The sequence below is a fragment of the Dermacentor silvarum genome, chromosome 2, assembly GCF_013339745.2.
Source record: "Dermacentor silvarum isolate Dsil-2018 chromosome 2, BIME_Dsil_1.4, whole genome shotgun sequence".
NCBI classification, from domain to species: domain Eukaryota; kingdom Metazoa; phylum Arthropoda; class Arachnida; order Ixodida; family Ixodidae; genus Dermacentor; species Dermacentor silvarum.
In genome coordinates, this window is record NC_051155.1 from 224,967,706 (window position 1) to 224,982,688 (window position 14,983).

Sequence of the window (14,983 nt, forward strand, 5' to 3'; positions counted from 1 at the left end):
TCGCACCCCCTCAGTTTCACACATGCTATTCAATTGCACCCTATTTCTCTTTCCGATTCGCCTTCATTCATGCGGCATTGGCCAATAAGTAATGTTATTTCTCTCGTATGTAAAATCCAAGAGGGAGATTATTATGTAACCAGGGCAAACCGCGTTGAATCTCCTTCTTTGTCTTCCCACGGGAGAGAGACTTTCTGAAATACTTCGGACGGCGCGCCCTTTCCCATATTGGCAATGCCGCTTCCCCTTCCCGCACACACGAGAGTTGTCAAGGCTGGTGGTCGAAACCTAAAGCATTACTACATAAAAAAAAACAGTGCCAGCATGTCGAGGATAATAATTTAATTAATATTAATACGTCTTTTTCAAACAAAATACACGTCAACAAACTTTACGAAACACTCGTTCTGGCTGACATTGTTCCCGACGCGTCAACCAGGTAAACGAGTCCGTGATTCGGAGCCACGGCCTTGATTCTGCTTCTGGATTCCACGGCTGGCAGCTTCCTGTCGCCATGTGTACGTTGGCGCGATTATGCAGCGCACGACCGCACGGGCTGGTGCAGAAGCGGTTGCGGTCGCCCGAGGTCCTCGGTGCAACCACGACTAAGACGCGCGCCGCGCTGTACACAGTGATGGAAACGCTTGTTGGGAAATGGTTCTCCTGGCGCATACGGCGTCCCGTACGTCGTGACCACGGGACCGTAGTGACCGCCCTGAAGTCCCTCCAACTGGTCATGCTCGGCACCTGTCAGGTCCAGCAGTGCGTTGCCGTAGATCTCGGTGTCCTTCGCGTGCAGCAGTGCCTCGTCGTTGTTGTCACCGTCGTCATCGCCCTCGTCGTCGCCGTTGTTATGGTCGTAGACGCTGGCGTTCGGCTCACTCGTGGCGCTGTTCTTTTTCTCTTGGACATCCTCGTAGCTACCAGTTGGCTCCGAGTACTGCAGTGATCGAGCGTGTGTGGTCTTCTGGAGAACATCGATGTCGTAATCGTAGATGGTAGCTTGCATGTCGAGCACGCCCTTGTCGTGCTTCTCGGTCCAGTAGCAGACACGTTCGTCGACGACGACACCGCGGTAAAGGCCAAACGGACGCGGCAACCCCGGGTCACGGACGGAAGGCGGTGCCACGTCTGAGAACGGCGGCGCAGTGCTAGGCAACGCAACTGAGATCATCCTGAAGCAGTCGTCGCTAACGTCGGTACGTATCACGTCGCCCAAGTCTTCACTGTCGTGGCCGTACGCCGACGGGGCGCCCTCATTCGCGCTATCCAGCTGGTTTCGACGCTGGAGCCGCTGTTCTTTGCGGATCTGGCAAATGGCCATCGCCCGGAAGCCGCAATAAATTCTTATCTGCGACGAAGACAAGAAACTGAATGTGAGAGCTACAATTCTTCGAGTGTCGTGGCGAGAAATCATTTCGAGGGAAACTGTACGGTAGCTCTGAGGCTTCTAAAGAAGTGGACATTACTACCGGAGTTAAAACGGTTAGGACAAGTTCCACATAGGCTTAGAACACACCTCGCCGAGTACATCGCTGTGGTTAAAGTATGTGGACACGAAACGAGACAACTTCGGTACCATAGACGCTAGTTTCGCCGCTGTAGAGCAAGGCGGCACATGCCAGCTTTAAACGAACAGTGAAGGAGCGACAGGTGAAAAACAAAAGCGCCACTTACTCGTCTTAGCGGCGTTCCGATGTGAAGACTGAGCTGGCAGAAACTGAGCAGGCTGCGCTTCTGGCACGCGCTGAGTGGAACGCAAGCTCACGTGCGGTTTGTGCACGCGCTCTTCATCTTTCTTTACGGAAAACGGTAGTGCAATATTTATTCTTGTTTAGCACGAATATTTTACTGCTATTGAGATAAGTAATTTTAAAAACACCACCAGCGCTATCGTCTCCGTTGGTTGAGACTACAATTTGTTCTAGTATTGCCGACAGTGATCGTTCGGGAATACGTCCCTCAGAAAGAGTGCGACTTGGTAGGCCAATTCTGATACCAGTGCACGATGTGATGGTGATGATATGATGATGATGATGATGATGATGATGATGATGATGATTAACCTCTATCATGGCTCGTATCCACTGAGGGGGATAGGCCAAATGTGTCTTAGCAAAGGTTTCAATGCATGCACATCGTAAAACGGGCCATTCTGGAGAAACTGCAACATCACACCACCGAAAGTATCACAGAATTTTAAAGCTAACAAAGAAGTCTGCCGCATAACTTCGGCAATCATCTTCCGATCTACTCTGTACACCTCTCCCATATACTGTGGGGCTGTCCGAATATACGTATCCGCGGTAGTCCACAGGGCCTGCAAATTACCACGACACAGCAGTGGGAGGCCACACTGTTCAGCTCCGACCCAGATGAGCAGGTCTGGGTCACGGGACGGGCAGAAGACACCGCCAGGGAGCAGGGGCTCCAGGCCGACTAACCGCCGTCGCCTCCCGCATCTGGAGAAACCACGAGCCTCTGGTTTCAAATAAATGTTTTGTCCTCCTGCACAATGATCATTGTCTTTGTGCATATTGTTTTTATTGCGTTAGTTTGCTTGGGCCATCAAAAGGAAGTGTTACACATAATTGTGAAGCTCTGTCTTTTGCACAAAGTCCAAAAAGGACAGGCGACGTGGGCTAAAGATGCACTTTTGTAAGTCTGGCGGCCGATTAGGGTGGAGAGATTAGGGTGGGCGATTATGACGTCGACGAACCGATTGCAGACCAGGGCATGTTCATAGCAAGTGCTATAGGTCTGCCTCCCGTACTGGCGCAGGACAGCACGGGCATCTAGAAGAGGCGTCGATATGTACACCCTGCGTGCGGTTGGACGGGGTGCCAGCTGCACTCACGCTAACTCTCTTCGGAGCGATACCTCCTCTTGACGGGCGAGGCCACCCGCGAAGTCAGAATCCACACCGAGTTATGAGAGCTCGCGCGGTGCGCCGAAGAATTTGTTACAGCGCTGTTTGCAGCATACTATTAGGAGTCTGCTTACATACAGGCTTTCGCAGTTCCTCACCAAGAGTGTTTCTAGCATTCTGCAGATGAAACTTTTCCTTTTCGATCCTCGACGATTGCCATTAATCCATTTCAAGCAAGCCAGGAGATTGACAGCATATCGTCTGGGTTCTTGGAAGGCATTTTTTGCCGCGAGCAGTAAATGTGTCGATGAAACAGCTTATAGGAATCGAAGGCCACACTAGTTATTCAAAGCCTCCTCCATTGTTTTGTATATACCAAGCTCAGCATCACGCATTTTATACAACCTATTCCTATTTCTCACTCGCCTAAACCAATTCGACATTGGCCAATAAGTTTTGACAGTTCGTGGACAGTCACATTATCTCTCGCAAAACGTTCAAAAGGGAAATCATTGAGACACGAAAGAAAACCATTTTGATCTACCTCTTCGACTTTCTACGGGAGGAAGACGCCTTGAAAAACTACTGACGGCGCGCCTTTTATTATACTCCCAATTCCGCAACCCCCTCCACCCCGCACGACATTTGTCAGGGCATAAAGGCATTACATAAAAGACACCGTACCACCATGCGGAGGGTAATAATACTTTAACGTAATATGTATACATGTTTTACAAACGTAACACGCTGGAACAAACTTTACACAACATTAATTTTGTGGACTTCGTTCCTGAGGCATCGACAAGGTAAACGAGGCCGTGGTTTAAAAACCACGCCCGTGATTCGTTGCCCGGTATTGCGGCTAAGAGGCTTCCTTTGGGCCTGTCAAAGGTGGCGCGTGTATGCATCACGCAAAGGCTCTGCAGTTGTTGCGGCCGCCAGGGATCCTCGGTGAATTAATCGCACAGCGACCACGACGCGCACCGTGCGGTGCACCGTGAGGGAAACGCATGCTGGGAGTTGTACTGCTGACGGACACCATCCCGTAAGTAATGACCCGCGGGACCGTAGTGCGCGTCACCTAGTGCTTCCCACGGGTCATTCTCGGCGGCCGTCGGGTCCAGAAGTGCGTTGCCGTAGCTCTCGGCGTTGTTCGCGCAAAGCGGTGCCTCGCCGTCGTCGTTGTAAACGCCAGTGTTCGGCTCAACCGTAACGCTGGTGTCTTTCTCTTGGATGTCCTGGTTGCTACCGGTTCGCTCCGGGTATCGCAGGAATCGAGCGTGTCTGGTCTTCCAGAGATCGTCAATGTCGTACTCGTAGATGGCAACTTGCAGCTCGAGCTTGGCGTTCTCGTGGTTCTCGGTCCAGTAGACATGTTCGTCGACGACGAAACAGCAGCCGGGGCCCAACGGACGCGGTAACGCAGGATCACAGATGGAAGGCGGCGCCACGTCCGAGAAAGGCAGCGAAGTGCTAGGCGACGACACGGGAATCTTTTCGAAGCCGTCGTCGCTGACGACGGTACGCTTCGTGACGCCTGTGTCCTCGCAGTCGTGGATGTACGTAGACGGGGCGCTCTTCATCGCGCTGTCCGGCTGGCATTGAAGCCACTGCTGTTCTCTGTGGCTCTCGCAAATGGCCATCGCCATGTAGCCTCAGGCAATTCTTCTTATCTGCGACGTAGACAAGAAACCGAAATGTGAGAGCTAATTCACCCGAGTGGCCGTAACGGGAAATCAATTCACAGGAAACTGCGCGCTAGCTCTGGGGCTTGAAGATAACAGGGATTAAATGAGAGGTTCAGTGGCGTTAAAAAGGTTAAGACATGCAGGTTCCACTTAGGCTTAGAACACTCCTCGCCGAATACATCACTGTGGTTAAGGCAGACACGAAACAAGCCAACTTGGATACAGTACGCTAGCAAAGCGGCACGATGCCAGCTTTAAACGAACAGTGAAGAAGCGAAAGGTGAGAAACGAAAGCGCCACTTACTCGTCTTAGCGGCGTTCCGATGTGAGGACTGAGCTGGCAGAAACTGAGCAGGCTGTGCTTCTGGCACGCTCCGAGTGGAACGCAGCTCACGTGCGCTTAGTGCACGCGCTGTTCATCTTTCTTTACGGAACGCGGTACGCGCAATAATTTTTCTTGTCTAGCATGAATATTATATTGATATCGAAATAAGTAGTTTTAGAAACACCAGCAGCGCTTTTGTCTCCGTTGGTTGAGATTACAAATCTTTCTAGCGGGATAAAAAAAAATAATAACAAGGACGAGCGAAATGATGACGGAGGGCAGTCCGCTCTTCACTGGTCCTTGTTTTCTTTCTTTTCTTTTCAACCTAGAATAATGTTTTCTCTCGACGTAAGAGTTGCCTTAACCGGATACCTACTTTCCGCTTACGGAATAGCAGAATACGAAGACGTCAGGCAAAATGCTCGTGGCAACACCTTGTGAAGCTGACTGCCAAACAATAACACTCAGAGCTGTGCAGTGATCGACTACGTCCTACTCAGCTGCCGACGTATATACGTCGGCGGAAACGTAATGTTGATGTACGTGTCATGCCTCTTTTTTCTTTCCTTTCACGTGGTGGTTGAGTACAACGAGCGTAACGAGATTTACCCTGAGCGCATGTAGCGGACGATTCCGGCCTTTTGTGCATCGCACAGAATTTGTTCTTGGGACGCTGTACGCGGACGGCATTACCATCTGGCCCACCATAGGCTCAGATGAAGGAATATACAGGACGTGCTGGAGTACAGCACAAATAGTATGCCCCAAAATATGCTCCCTGAACGGCACACAGGCAGACGCATCGCGCGGGCTAAGGCCCTGCACCGAACATACGACAACGACCGCGACACTTTCTATACAGACGCCGCAGACAGACCAGACCTAAAGGCGAACGTGGTAGCGGTGGCCGACTGAAGGGGCGAAGCGATTTTATCAGCCACAATACACACCGACAACAGCACGGAAGCGGAAGCGTGTGCCATAGCTCTCGCCGTCAGCGCTCGACCTCCAGACAAACTAACCTCATACCAGACTCGCAACAAGCATATCGAAACTTCGCACAAGGACCTATCTCCCAGACTAATCATGAAATCCTACACCGAAACCAACATCTACAACCTGTCCACCTAATTGTAGCTGGGCCTCATGCTTTCCTCCCTGGCAATGAGCCCGTTCATGCGACAGACCGAGGCCTCACCCTCCGGGCGCCAGCGGGAGGCCAGCCAAACCTGGAGAAGGTGGAAATGACCCCACTCACATACGCACATAAACTACAACACTACAGACTATCTCGGAGAACATCCCCTCCACCGCACGCGAAACTAGACCGTTCAGAAGAAACTATAATGCGTTCCCCAGCTTCGCGCTCCGATACACCTTCTATATTATCCGTTACCCAGACCGATGCACTTTTTTGCGGAGGACACCCGAACCTTTACCATTCCACGTGGACGTGCCCCAAACCACTCGCCCAAGCTCCCGTGCAAAACCACTCCCAGTGAGAAGGCGCTCTTTCCAGGACAGTCTCGAACGACCAGCATAAACTGGTGGAACGAAACAGACGGAGTACAACAGCAAATGGGGCCTTGGACTCTGGGAACAACTAACTACGCCCTCTGGGAATAACTAAACATTAATTTTAATGCGAATCTTAGAGTGCAGCCACTTTATCGCGGGCGGACAGACGGGTTGGTGTCTCTCGCCATTTAAGTAGGCCAATCCCGGCGATAGTTCAGCCTAGAAATTGTGTGTCACAGGGGCGACTGGGTATGCGCACTGGTTATGTGCCCCTGCAGGTACGTTCTCGATTTTAGTTTCCTTTTAATCCTATATCTTGTCATTGCAAACATTGTGTCCTTGCTTATTATAAATACAAAACTACATCCTATATAATCTCTACCTAACTACTGTACGTGACACTTTTACAATACTAGTAATGCCGTTCTCTACAAATCATGCATAAATGCTTCGTGTTACACACACTTGAACTACCATAATTGAGCCTGCCACTTTCGTTTTTTTTTTTCTACTCCTGCTACTACGACTTAGTAACAGATTTCATGCTGTAGAAAGTTCAAGAAAGTAATCATTGTGACACGAAGGAAAACCATGTCGACCTAAATCTTTGACTTTCTACGGGAGGAAGACTTCCCGAAAAACTGCTGATGGCGCGCTTTTCATTCTACTCCCAATTCCGCAACCCCTTCCACTCCCCCATGACAGTTGTCAAGGCATAAAAGCATTACATCAAGGACACCGTACCACCATGCGGAGGATAATAATACTTTAACGTAATATCTATACATGTTTTACAAACATAACGCGCTCGAACAAACTTTACACAAAATTCATTTTGTCGACTTGGTTCCTGATGCGTCGACAAGGTAAACGAGGCCGTGGTTTAGAAACCACGGCCGTGATTCGTCGCCTGGTATTACAGCGAAGAGGCTTCCTTTTGGCCTGTCAAAGATGGCGCGTCTATCCATCACGCAAACGCTCCGGTTGTTACAGCCGCCAGGGATCCTCGGAGAAATCTGGTGCTCAGGGACCACGACGCGCACCGTGCGGTCCGCCGTGAGGGAAACGTATGCTGGGAGTTTTACTTCTGACGGACACCATCCCGTGAGTAATGGCCGCAGGACCGTATAGTGGCCATCACCGAGTTCTTCCCACGGGTCATGCTCGGCTGCTGTCGCCTGTAGCAGCGCGTTGCTGCAGCTCTCGGCGTTCTTCGCGCACAGCAGTGCCTCGCAGTGTTCGTCGTCGTCGTCGTCATTGTACACGCCGGTGTTCGGTTCCCTCGCAACGCTGCCGTTTTTCTCTTGGATCTTCCGGTTGCTAACGGTTCGCTCCGGGCACCGCAGGAATCGAGCGTGTCTGGTCTTCCGGAGATCATCAATGTCGTAATCGTAGATGGCAACTTGCAGCTCGAACTTGGCGTTGTCGTGGTCCTCGGTCCAGTAGACACGTTCGTCGACGACGAAACAGCGGCCGGGGCCGAACGGACGCGGTAACGCAGGATCACAGATGGAAGGCGGCGCCACGTCCGAGAAAGGCAGCGAAGTGCTAGGCGACGCCACGGGAATCTTATCGAAGCCGTCGTCGCTGACGACGGTACGCTTCGTGACGCCTGTGTCCTCGCAGTCGTGGATGTACGTAGACGGGGCGCTCTTCTTCGCGCTGTCCGGCTGGCTTTGAAGCTGCTGCTGTTCTATGTGGCTATCGTAAATGGCCATCGCCATGTAGCCTCAAGCAATTCTTCCTTATCTGCGACGGAGACAAGAAACCTGAAATGTGAGAGCTAATTCACCCGAGTGGCCGTAACGAGAAATCAATTCACAGGAAATTGCATGGTAGCTCTGGGGCTTGAAGATAACATGGGTTAAAAGAGGGGTTCAGCGGGGTTAAAAAGGTAAGACGTGCAGGTTCCACTTAGGCTTAGAACACTGCTCGCCGAGTACATCGCTGTAGTTAAAGCAGACACGAAACGAGCCAATTCGTATACAATACGCTAGCAAAGCGGCACGATGCCAGCTCTAAACGAACAGCGAAGGAGACGAAGGGTGAGCAAAAAGAGCGCCACTTACTCGTCTTAGCGGCGTTCCAAGGTGGGGACCGAGCTGGCAGAATCTGGGCAGGCTGCGCTTCTGGCACGCGCAGCTTCTGACACCATCCGCGCGGAACGCAGGACGCGAGCTCACGTGCCGTTCTTCATCTTTCTTTACGCAATAGGGTAGGTGCACTTCGTAGATACTTTTCCACCGTCTACAATTGGGTTTTGCCCTAACCCCTGATGTCATTGATCGCTGAAAATCCAATATTTCCAAGGGAAGGAGAGGGAACCACAACGAAGATGAGGACCCACCGATGGAGTTCCGACTGCCCCCCCCCCCCCCCCCCCCATGCTGTCCCACAGCCAAACAACTCGTCTGGAAATGTCGGGCTCATGAAAAGGCACGTCGCAAATGCGAGGTCTGGATCCGATCAGCGGACGCGCTTGACAAGCGCGCCGTGTGCGAATCGCTTCTGGCCTTTGCTGGCGAGTCTGGTTTGCTGTTCAGACTGTGAGGCCCAAGCAGACAGCTGACTGACCATTATCTGCTTATCTCTCCCTTTCCCCCCATTCACACACCTGAATTTACCAAGCCTCCAATATCGGCCAAACCGCCAGCCTCCTTTCTAATAAAGATGTCATTCATTCATTCATTCATTCATTCATTCATTCATTCATTCATTCATATTTCTGGTTTAGATAACAGAGGTTAAGAAGGAACAGGCAGACTCAACCCCAGTTGACATCTACGTAAAGCGAAGCATTCTTGGTGTGAATGGCTCATGAGCTAACCATGTTTATGTGTATATGAAGTGTGGTTTTCGAGCTATAAAAATTTGAATTAAAGAACAGCATGTTATATACGAATAAATTATCTTATTTGCAGTGAATTATAGACAGGCTGGATATTATGTACACATATTTACATGTGGTAAATCATTTATATATTATTTGTTTTACTTTTCAGTGGTGTCCATAATGTCGTGTTGCACTTGCGGCATTCGATGCGTCGGTTTCTACCAGTGCAACTGCGGATCGAAACGCGTCAAGCGTCTCAACGCGCTGGCTTGCCCGCGAGAAAGTAGGGAGCCTACATGAAAGCGCTGTTTTGTGTGCTTAAGAGGTCCTGTGTTCGAATCCTGCCATCGGACAATTTCAATAATATTATTTATTTATTTATTTATTTATTTATTTATTTATTTATTTATTTATTTATTTATTTATTTATTTATTTATTTATTTATTTATTTATAACGCGGTACTTCGTTGAAAATTATGAGTTTGCTAAGTCACAATGCCGTTTGAAGCCAAAAGACGAAGTTTAGACAAATCCATGTACTGCTGGCTGAATCGCCCTGCTTACAGCTGCCGTAGACACTAGAGTCACAGTTCCATCTAGTAATTATTGTATGAAGCTCTATGCCTGAAATGGCAAACTCGTAAATGGTCCCAGCTCCTAGATGGCACCACCAATCCCGTTAAATTGGTTCGGCGTTAAAGGCCAGATACGTACGAAAATGTGCCTCGAACTCGGCAAGCAAGCTTCGCTTTAAAAAGTTGGTTAAAGTGGGAGCTCCCGCAGCTCCTTAGAAGCAGAGGCGAAGCCAGCGCTGGCCCCTAATTCTCTGAATTAGAACCTTGTCGGGTGGTGTCCGTTTATAGATCAAGTGCCGTTTTGGCTCTATTAATATAAACGCTAGGCTAATTAGAAAATAAAATCTGGTTGTTGCCGACGACAGTATTATCCTTGGCTTAGTATTGTTTTTGGCTTAATTTGGTGGGATGTTCAGGCTTCATCCTAAAGCCCGTACCGTAAAGATACACCCGAAAATATACTGGCAGCTTCACAGGGGGCTGCTAACAGACAGTTGCATGGTTTAATCTGCACAGCAGGCCTTGCTTCCTTTTTTTTTTTTTCTTGGTGCAAGGTGCAAGCACAAGGTGCAAGCACAAGGTGCTTGCACCTTGTGAGCTGAGACACCCAATATATGAACAGGCTAAAATGTTTTGCTTCATCATGGTCTTCTAGTCACACGACATATATGCTTCAGTTCGCAAGAATTCCCACTGCATCATCCTATATAGTTGGTGAACGTGCTCAAGATTGAACTCCAGCGATGAGCTATGGCGTGCGAACCGCAAAAAGGAGAAACTCAAGGCTATATAACCACTGCAGGAGTCTTGACCCTTGCTCTCTCTCTAACACTCGCTGTTATCTGCTGACCCACACTTTAAGCGCCGTTCCACAATCCCGCACGGTAGCACTGCGCCTCAAAAAAGAAAACAAAAAGAAGAAAGAAATACCACAGCACAAATTAAGGAAGAAGACATGATAACAGCGCCAGGTGAGAGACTATAGTGAACGCGAAGTCATGACTAGCGCTGTCCCTTCGCTCGTTGCACCGTCACTCGGGACGCAAAGAAAAAAGTCAATTAACTCTACTTAGCGCGTCATTTGTCCAAAGATGCGTCCCTTTGTGTGGAAGGGATCCCGGACGAAGAATTCACCTTTATACGGCGACACGCAGTCGCGATTGCTACAGACTCGGTGATGGATGGCTGGAACGATGCAAACTGCTTTTACCACAGCAGCTTCGAGAAAGGGAGCATCGTGTAAGACCATTCTTATAAACACAGCCAGTCGGCGTGGACAGAAGCCCGAGGACGAGGAAGGAAACGGCGGCCCGGACGAGAACGGCGATTCGTTCCAATCTCAAAATTAGGGCGCGCGCAGCTAGGCTTAAACGATGCCTTGTTTGTACGCGGGACTAAACGGGCATGCTGAGGCATTATCCGCGCGCGAGAGCACACGCACGAAAACATCAGCCTGACAGCAGCGGCGGCGTCGGGGCGGTTATACGAGGTCCGAGCTAGGCCCGGCGCGCTCCCCGTCGTTTGCCAAGAGCGAGAGTGTCCCGTTCGGTGAGCCCATTGTTTCCGAGGGTCCCCCGCTCGCCGGGGTCAGAGGTCGGGACGCCGCCGTCGCCGCCGCCGCTCGCCAGAAATACCGGCCCCGATCTCTCCAGCCTCGGCTGTGGCTGGCTCTGAGGGGCGTGGAGAACAAAAAAGAATAAAAAAAGGTTTCTTTTCTTTGAGCCCCTTCCTGCCTCCATTCCTCCTTTCATTTGTTTTTGTTTTGTTTTTGTTTGTATATACGTTTCTTTGCGCGGAGTCTACGACGGGCACGTACGAGAGACGACTACCGGCGGCAACAGCCGTCGTCGCGACCTCGGTGACAGTGGTGCACGCGGAAGTGACTCACAGACTTTGTATACACTGGCCCCCAAATCGTGAGAACCGCTCGCTTTATCTGCCACTTGTCCGGCTCGATCTGCTAGATCCAGTTACGCGGCTCTTCGAAGTGGACACCGATTATTTGCTGATCCTCTCTCTTTTATTTTAAATGTGAGAAAATGGGAAGGTAGGCTGCGTTAGAGCCGTTTTTCCCTAAATCCCGAATTCGTTACTCGAGCAACAACAACAACAACAAAAAAAAGGAATAAAAAGAAAAAAAAAATCCACACGCGCTATAGACTGATGCAAATGGGATCTCGAGATCCTAGCGCTGCCAGTAACGTTGTGATCTCGCGGGATCGAATCCCGGCCACGGCGGCCGCATTTCGATGGGGGCGAAATGCGAAAACACCCGTGTACTTAGATTTAGGTGCACGTTAAAGAACCCCAGGTGGTCCAAATTTCCGGAGTCCCCCACTACGGCGTGCCTCATAATCAGAACTGGTTTTGGCACGTAAAACCCCATAATTTAATTTTTAATTTTTAACGTTGTGATCTATAGATTATCGAACACTAGGGTTCGACCAACGTTGCGACTCGGAGGTCTTCAGTCACAAAGCTGAGACCAATGCTGCAATTTTGAGGAAAAGAGCGAAGGAGTCTCGTAGTTGGCAGAGGAGAGGAGAAGACCTTATACGCGTATTTATCAATTTACAAGTAGCAGATAGTTGGCAAAAGCTGACAGATAGCTGACATATAGCTGGCAAATACCTGTCACAGCCCACCAGATCAATTCTGTCGAATGGTGGCGTATCTCCCTCTCTCTCTGGCTAAAAATGGGCCAATCCGGTCTTAAATGTGCTTGACGACGATGGTTCACCATTCTTTATTCGGGCACGACGAGGCGGGGTGGGCGGCGACGTCACACTTGTGGCATTCTTTTCCTTGGAGTCGCTTGATGATACTTAATGACGTAACAACGCACACGTCACAAGCACACAGGATGGTCACCCATCAAAATCAAAGCGTCCACACGAGTACTTTTCATGCGTGCATATGTCTCCGCAGTAGAAGCTTCTGAACCTCGCGCACTGCGCTTTTCTTCTCTATTCGATTGCTTGCTTACAGCTGCGGTGAATGCACACTGTGCACGAAAGCGAGTGCAATCACGCCTGCATGCGTTTAGTTGCGATGACCTGGGGCTGAATTCACAAAGCTTCTCGTTCGTATAAGTGCCGCTTGGCTGTCTCCCGCCCCTCTGGCCGTTTTGACCCCGTCAACGACACAATAAAAGGTTTTTTTTAACACGAAAGTGTTTTATGCCGGGGTCCACCAAGACTTCACTGACGTATTTCCGTCACGGAAATACGTCATAGAACATAATACAAAGAAAGAAACCAGAAGAAAAAGTTCCACAAACATGCAAAATTTGGAAATCGAACCCACGACCTCTCGGTCCGCGACGATAGATCGCCGAGCGTTTAACCCATTGTGCCACAAACGCATTTGCAGAGAGCTACACAGACGCGCCTTATATATCTAACACTCCTCCGTGTACCCGCGCTCTTGCTCGAGGCGGTGCCGCCGCCTACGAGCAGAAAAGAGAAGTACTGCATTATGACACTAACGCGCACCGACAGTGAACGCTTCGGTGGTCTCAGCACTATGACACCTCGATGCCAGCATTCGAAGGGACGCTGGCATCAAGAAGCACTACCAACGCCACCTAGGTTGCGTTCACCGTACTCAGCACAGCGGAGCGCGGCCTCCGCAATTAGCTCTGAAAATGTTTCTGAAGTTGATCGCGGAGGCTGCAATTACGACGCGCTGTACGCGCTGATTTGACTCGGTGACGATTCAGTTACGTGCTTTGTCTTGCGCGTTGTATTAGTGTGTCAGTTACGTGCTTCGTCTTTCGCGTTGTGCTAGCGTGTGCAGCGTAGTGCAGCTTCCATATGCACGACGGTTGCTCATGGTCATCGACGTTGGTAGTCGTGATGGAGGAGACGTGCCACCAGGCGTCAGCGTGGGTGCATCAACGCCTAAGGGCGCTTTAGCCACAAAACACCAATAGACATTATATATCAATGTGCAATAAACATTACACTACTTCTGTGAAGACACGTTTCACTTTCGTGTTCTATACCGATTCCTATATAAGAGGGATCAACCACTTTTTTCTCCCTCTTGTCATTGGCCGGTGGTCATCCCTATAATAATATTGCTGCGGAACGACGGAATAGCGAGAGCACCGGGAGGAAGAAGACGACGTTCAGCGTGCGCGAGCTGCTCCCCATCCGCTGTACCAGGGCACTTGCAAATATCCTGTAAATGTCCTTGAGCGCACTTCTCTTTACCTTCAGCCTCCGTGACACCTTGGTCAGTGCAGCAATATGTCCGACATGATGACTGGCTGGCATGCTTTCACGAATAGTTTCTTAACATAAGAACCTTTCTGTGAACACGGGTCCTGGTCTTCTTCAACGCAGCACTCAAACTTGGCTACACGAGCGTTTTCTTTACATTCGGCCCCCGTGCACGAATGAGGAAGGTAAAGCCGGGGATCGAACCCGCAACTTCGTGCTCGGCAGCACATCACCTTGGCCACAGGTCTGCCACAATGGATATGCGTATAGAGCTTATCTTGGTAACTGCACCTGAGGTATACGGTCTTCCACCTGGGCCTTTAGCACATTCGCTACCCTCCCTTTCCAGATCCTCCCACGAATCGACTCAACGCATTTTTTCGCCATTACCTCACTTCCAGAGAGGCCCGGGATATCTCCTTTAACTCGAACCAGACCTCTTTCCTAATAACCCCCGTTTTCCTCGTTCTCATTGCGAGAGAAACGCTGTCACTCCTCATTCGAGCTTGAACGAGACAAGAAAAACCACTGGCGAAATGCACGTGTTCCACTCCCGACGGAGTTCGAGGGTCCAAATTACTGCTTCCGGTACGATTTGCATGCGCGTTCGTGTAAACGAGAGAAGAAAGAAGAAGAAAAAATGCACGTTCGCGTAACCAAACGGAAGCCAAAAGGAGGCAAAAAAAGAAAAGTCGTCCCACTTGCAGCGAGCCACGCTCATTCGGCCGTTGCGCGTGGCTGGAATTCTCTACGGTCCGCACACTGAAACTCCCCCCAGCAGGTCGTCGCGTTCCGGGAAACTCGAAAGCTAGCAGCGCGCTAAGCACGGTTAGCTGCGCTAAGGCAGCGGTCGCGGGGGTCTCGGCGCAGAGGACCGCGTTTCCAACGCCGCGCCAATATGCAACGGGCCATTAATGGGCGGTGGGAAGTGGGGTGGGGTGAAACTAA

The 14,983-nt window shown here is 50.3% G+C and overlaps 3 protein-coding genes across 4 annotated transcripts in view; all 3 read right to left on the reverse strand.

Moving 5' to 3' along the window:
• The window catches only part of LOC119442754 (uncharacterized), a 212,109-nt gene that overhangs the window by 167,484 nt on the left and 29,642 nt on the right, over positions 1–14,983 (reverse strand). The gene's annotated exons all lie outside the window — the stretch shown is intronic.
• On the reverse strand, positions 335–8,658 carry LOC125943308 (uncharacterized). Of its 2 annotated transcripts, none has more exons than XM_049662375.1 (2): positions 8,470–8,658; positions 335–1,351 (listed from the first exon to the last, which is right to left on the reverse strand). In XM_049662375.1, exon 2 carries the CDS (start codon positions 1,322–1,324, stop codon positions 533–535), a length of 792 nt encoding a protein of 263 aa, XP_049518332.1. In that variant the 5' UTR covers positions 1,325–1,351; positions 8,470–8,658; the 3' UTR covers positions 335–532. The 2 variants fall into 2 exon arrangements, with proteins under 2 accessions (XP_049518332.1, XP_049518331.1); XM_049662374.1 differs by lacking the exon at positions 8,470–8,658 and adding an exon at positions 1,678–2,244.
• LOC125943309 (uncharacterized) lies at positions 3,280–5,239 on the reverse strand. Its single transcript, XM_049662376.1, has 2 exons — positions 4,862–5,239; positions 3,280–4,542 (listed from the first exon to the last, which is right to left on the reverse strand). Exon 2 carries the CDS (start codon positions 4,516–4,518, stop codon positions 3,826–3,828), a length of 693 nt encoding a protein of 230 aa, XP_049518333.1. The 5' UTR covers positions 4,519–4,542; positions 4,862–5,239; the 3' UTR covers positions 3,280–3,825.

Bases quoted from the DNA above. Each gene is read 5' to 3' on its own strand.
- LOC125943308 (XM_049662375.1), bottom strand. From the start codon at position 1,324: ATGGCCATTTGCCAGATCCGCAAAGAACAGCGGCTCCAGCGTCGAAAC.
- LOC125943309 (XM_049662376.1), bottom strand. From the start codon at position 4,518: ATGGCGATGGCCATTTGCGAGAGCCACAGAGAACAGCAGTGGCTTCAA.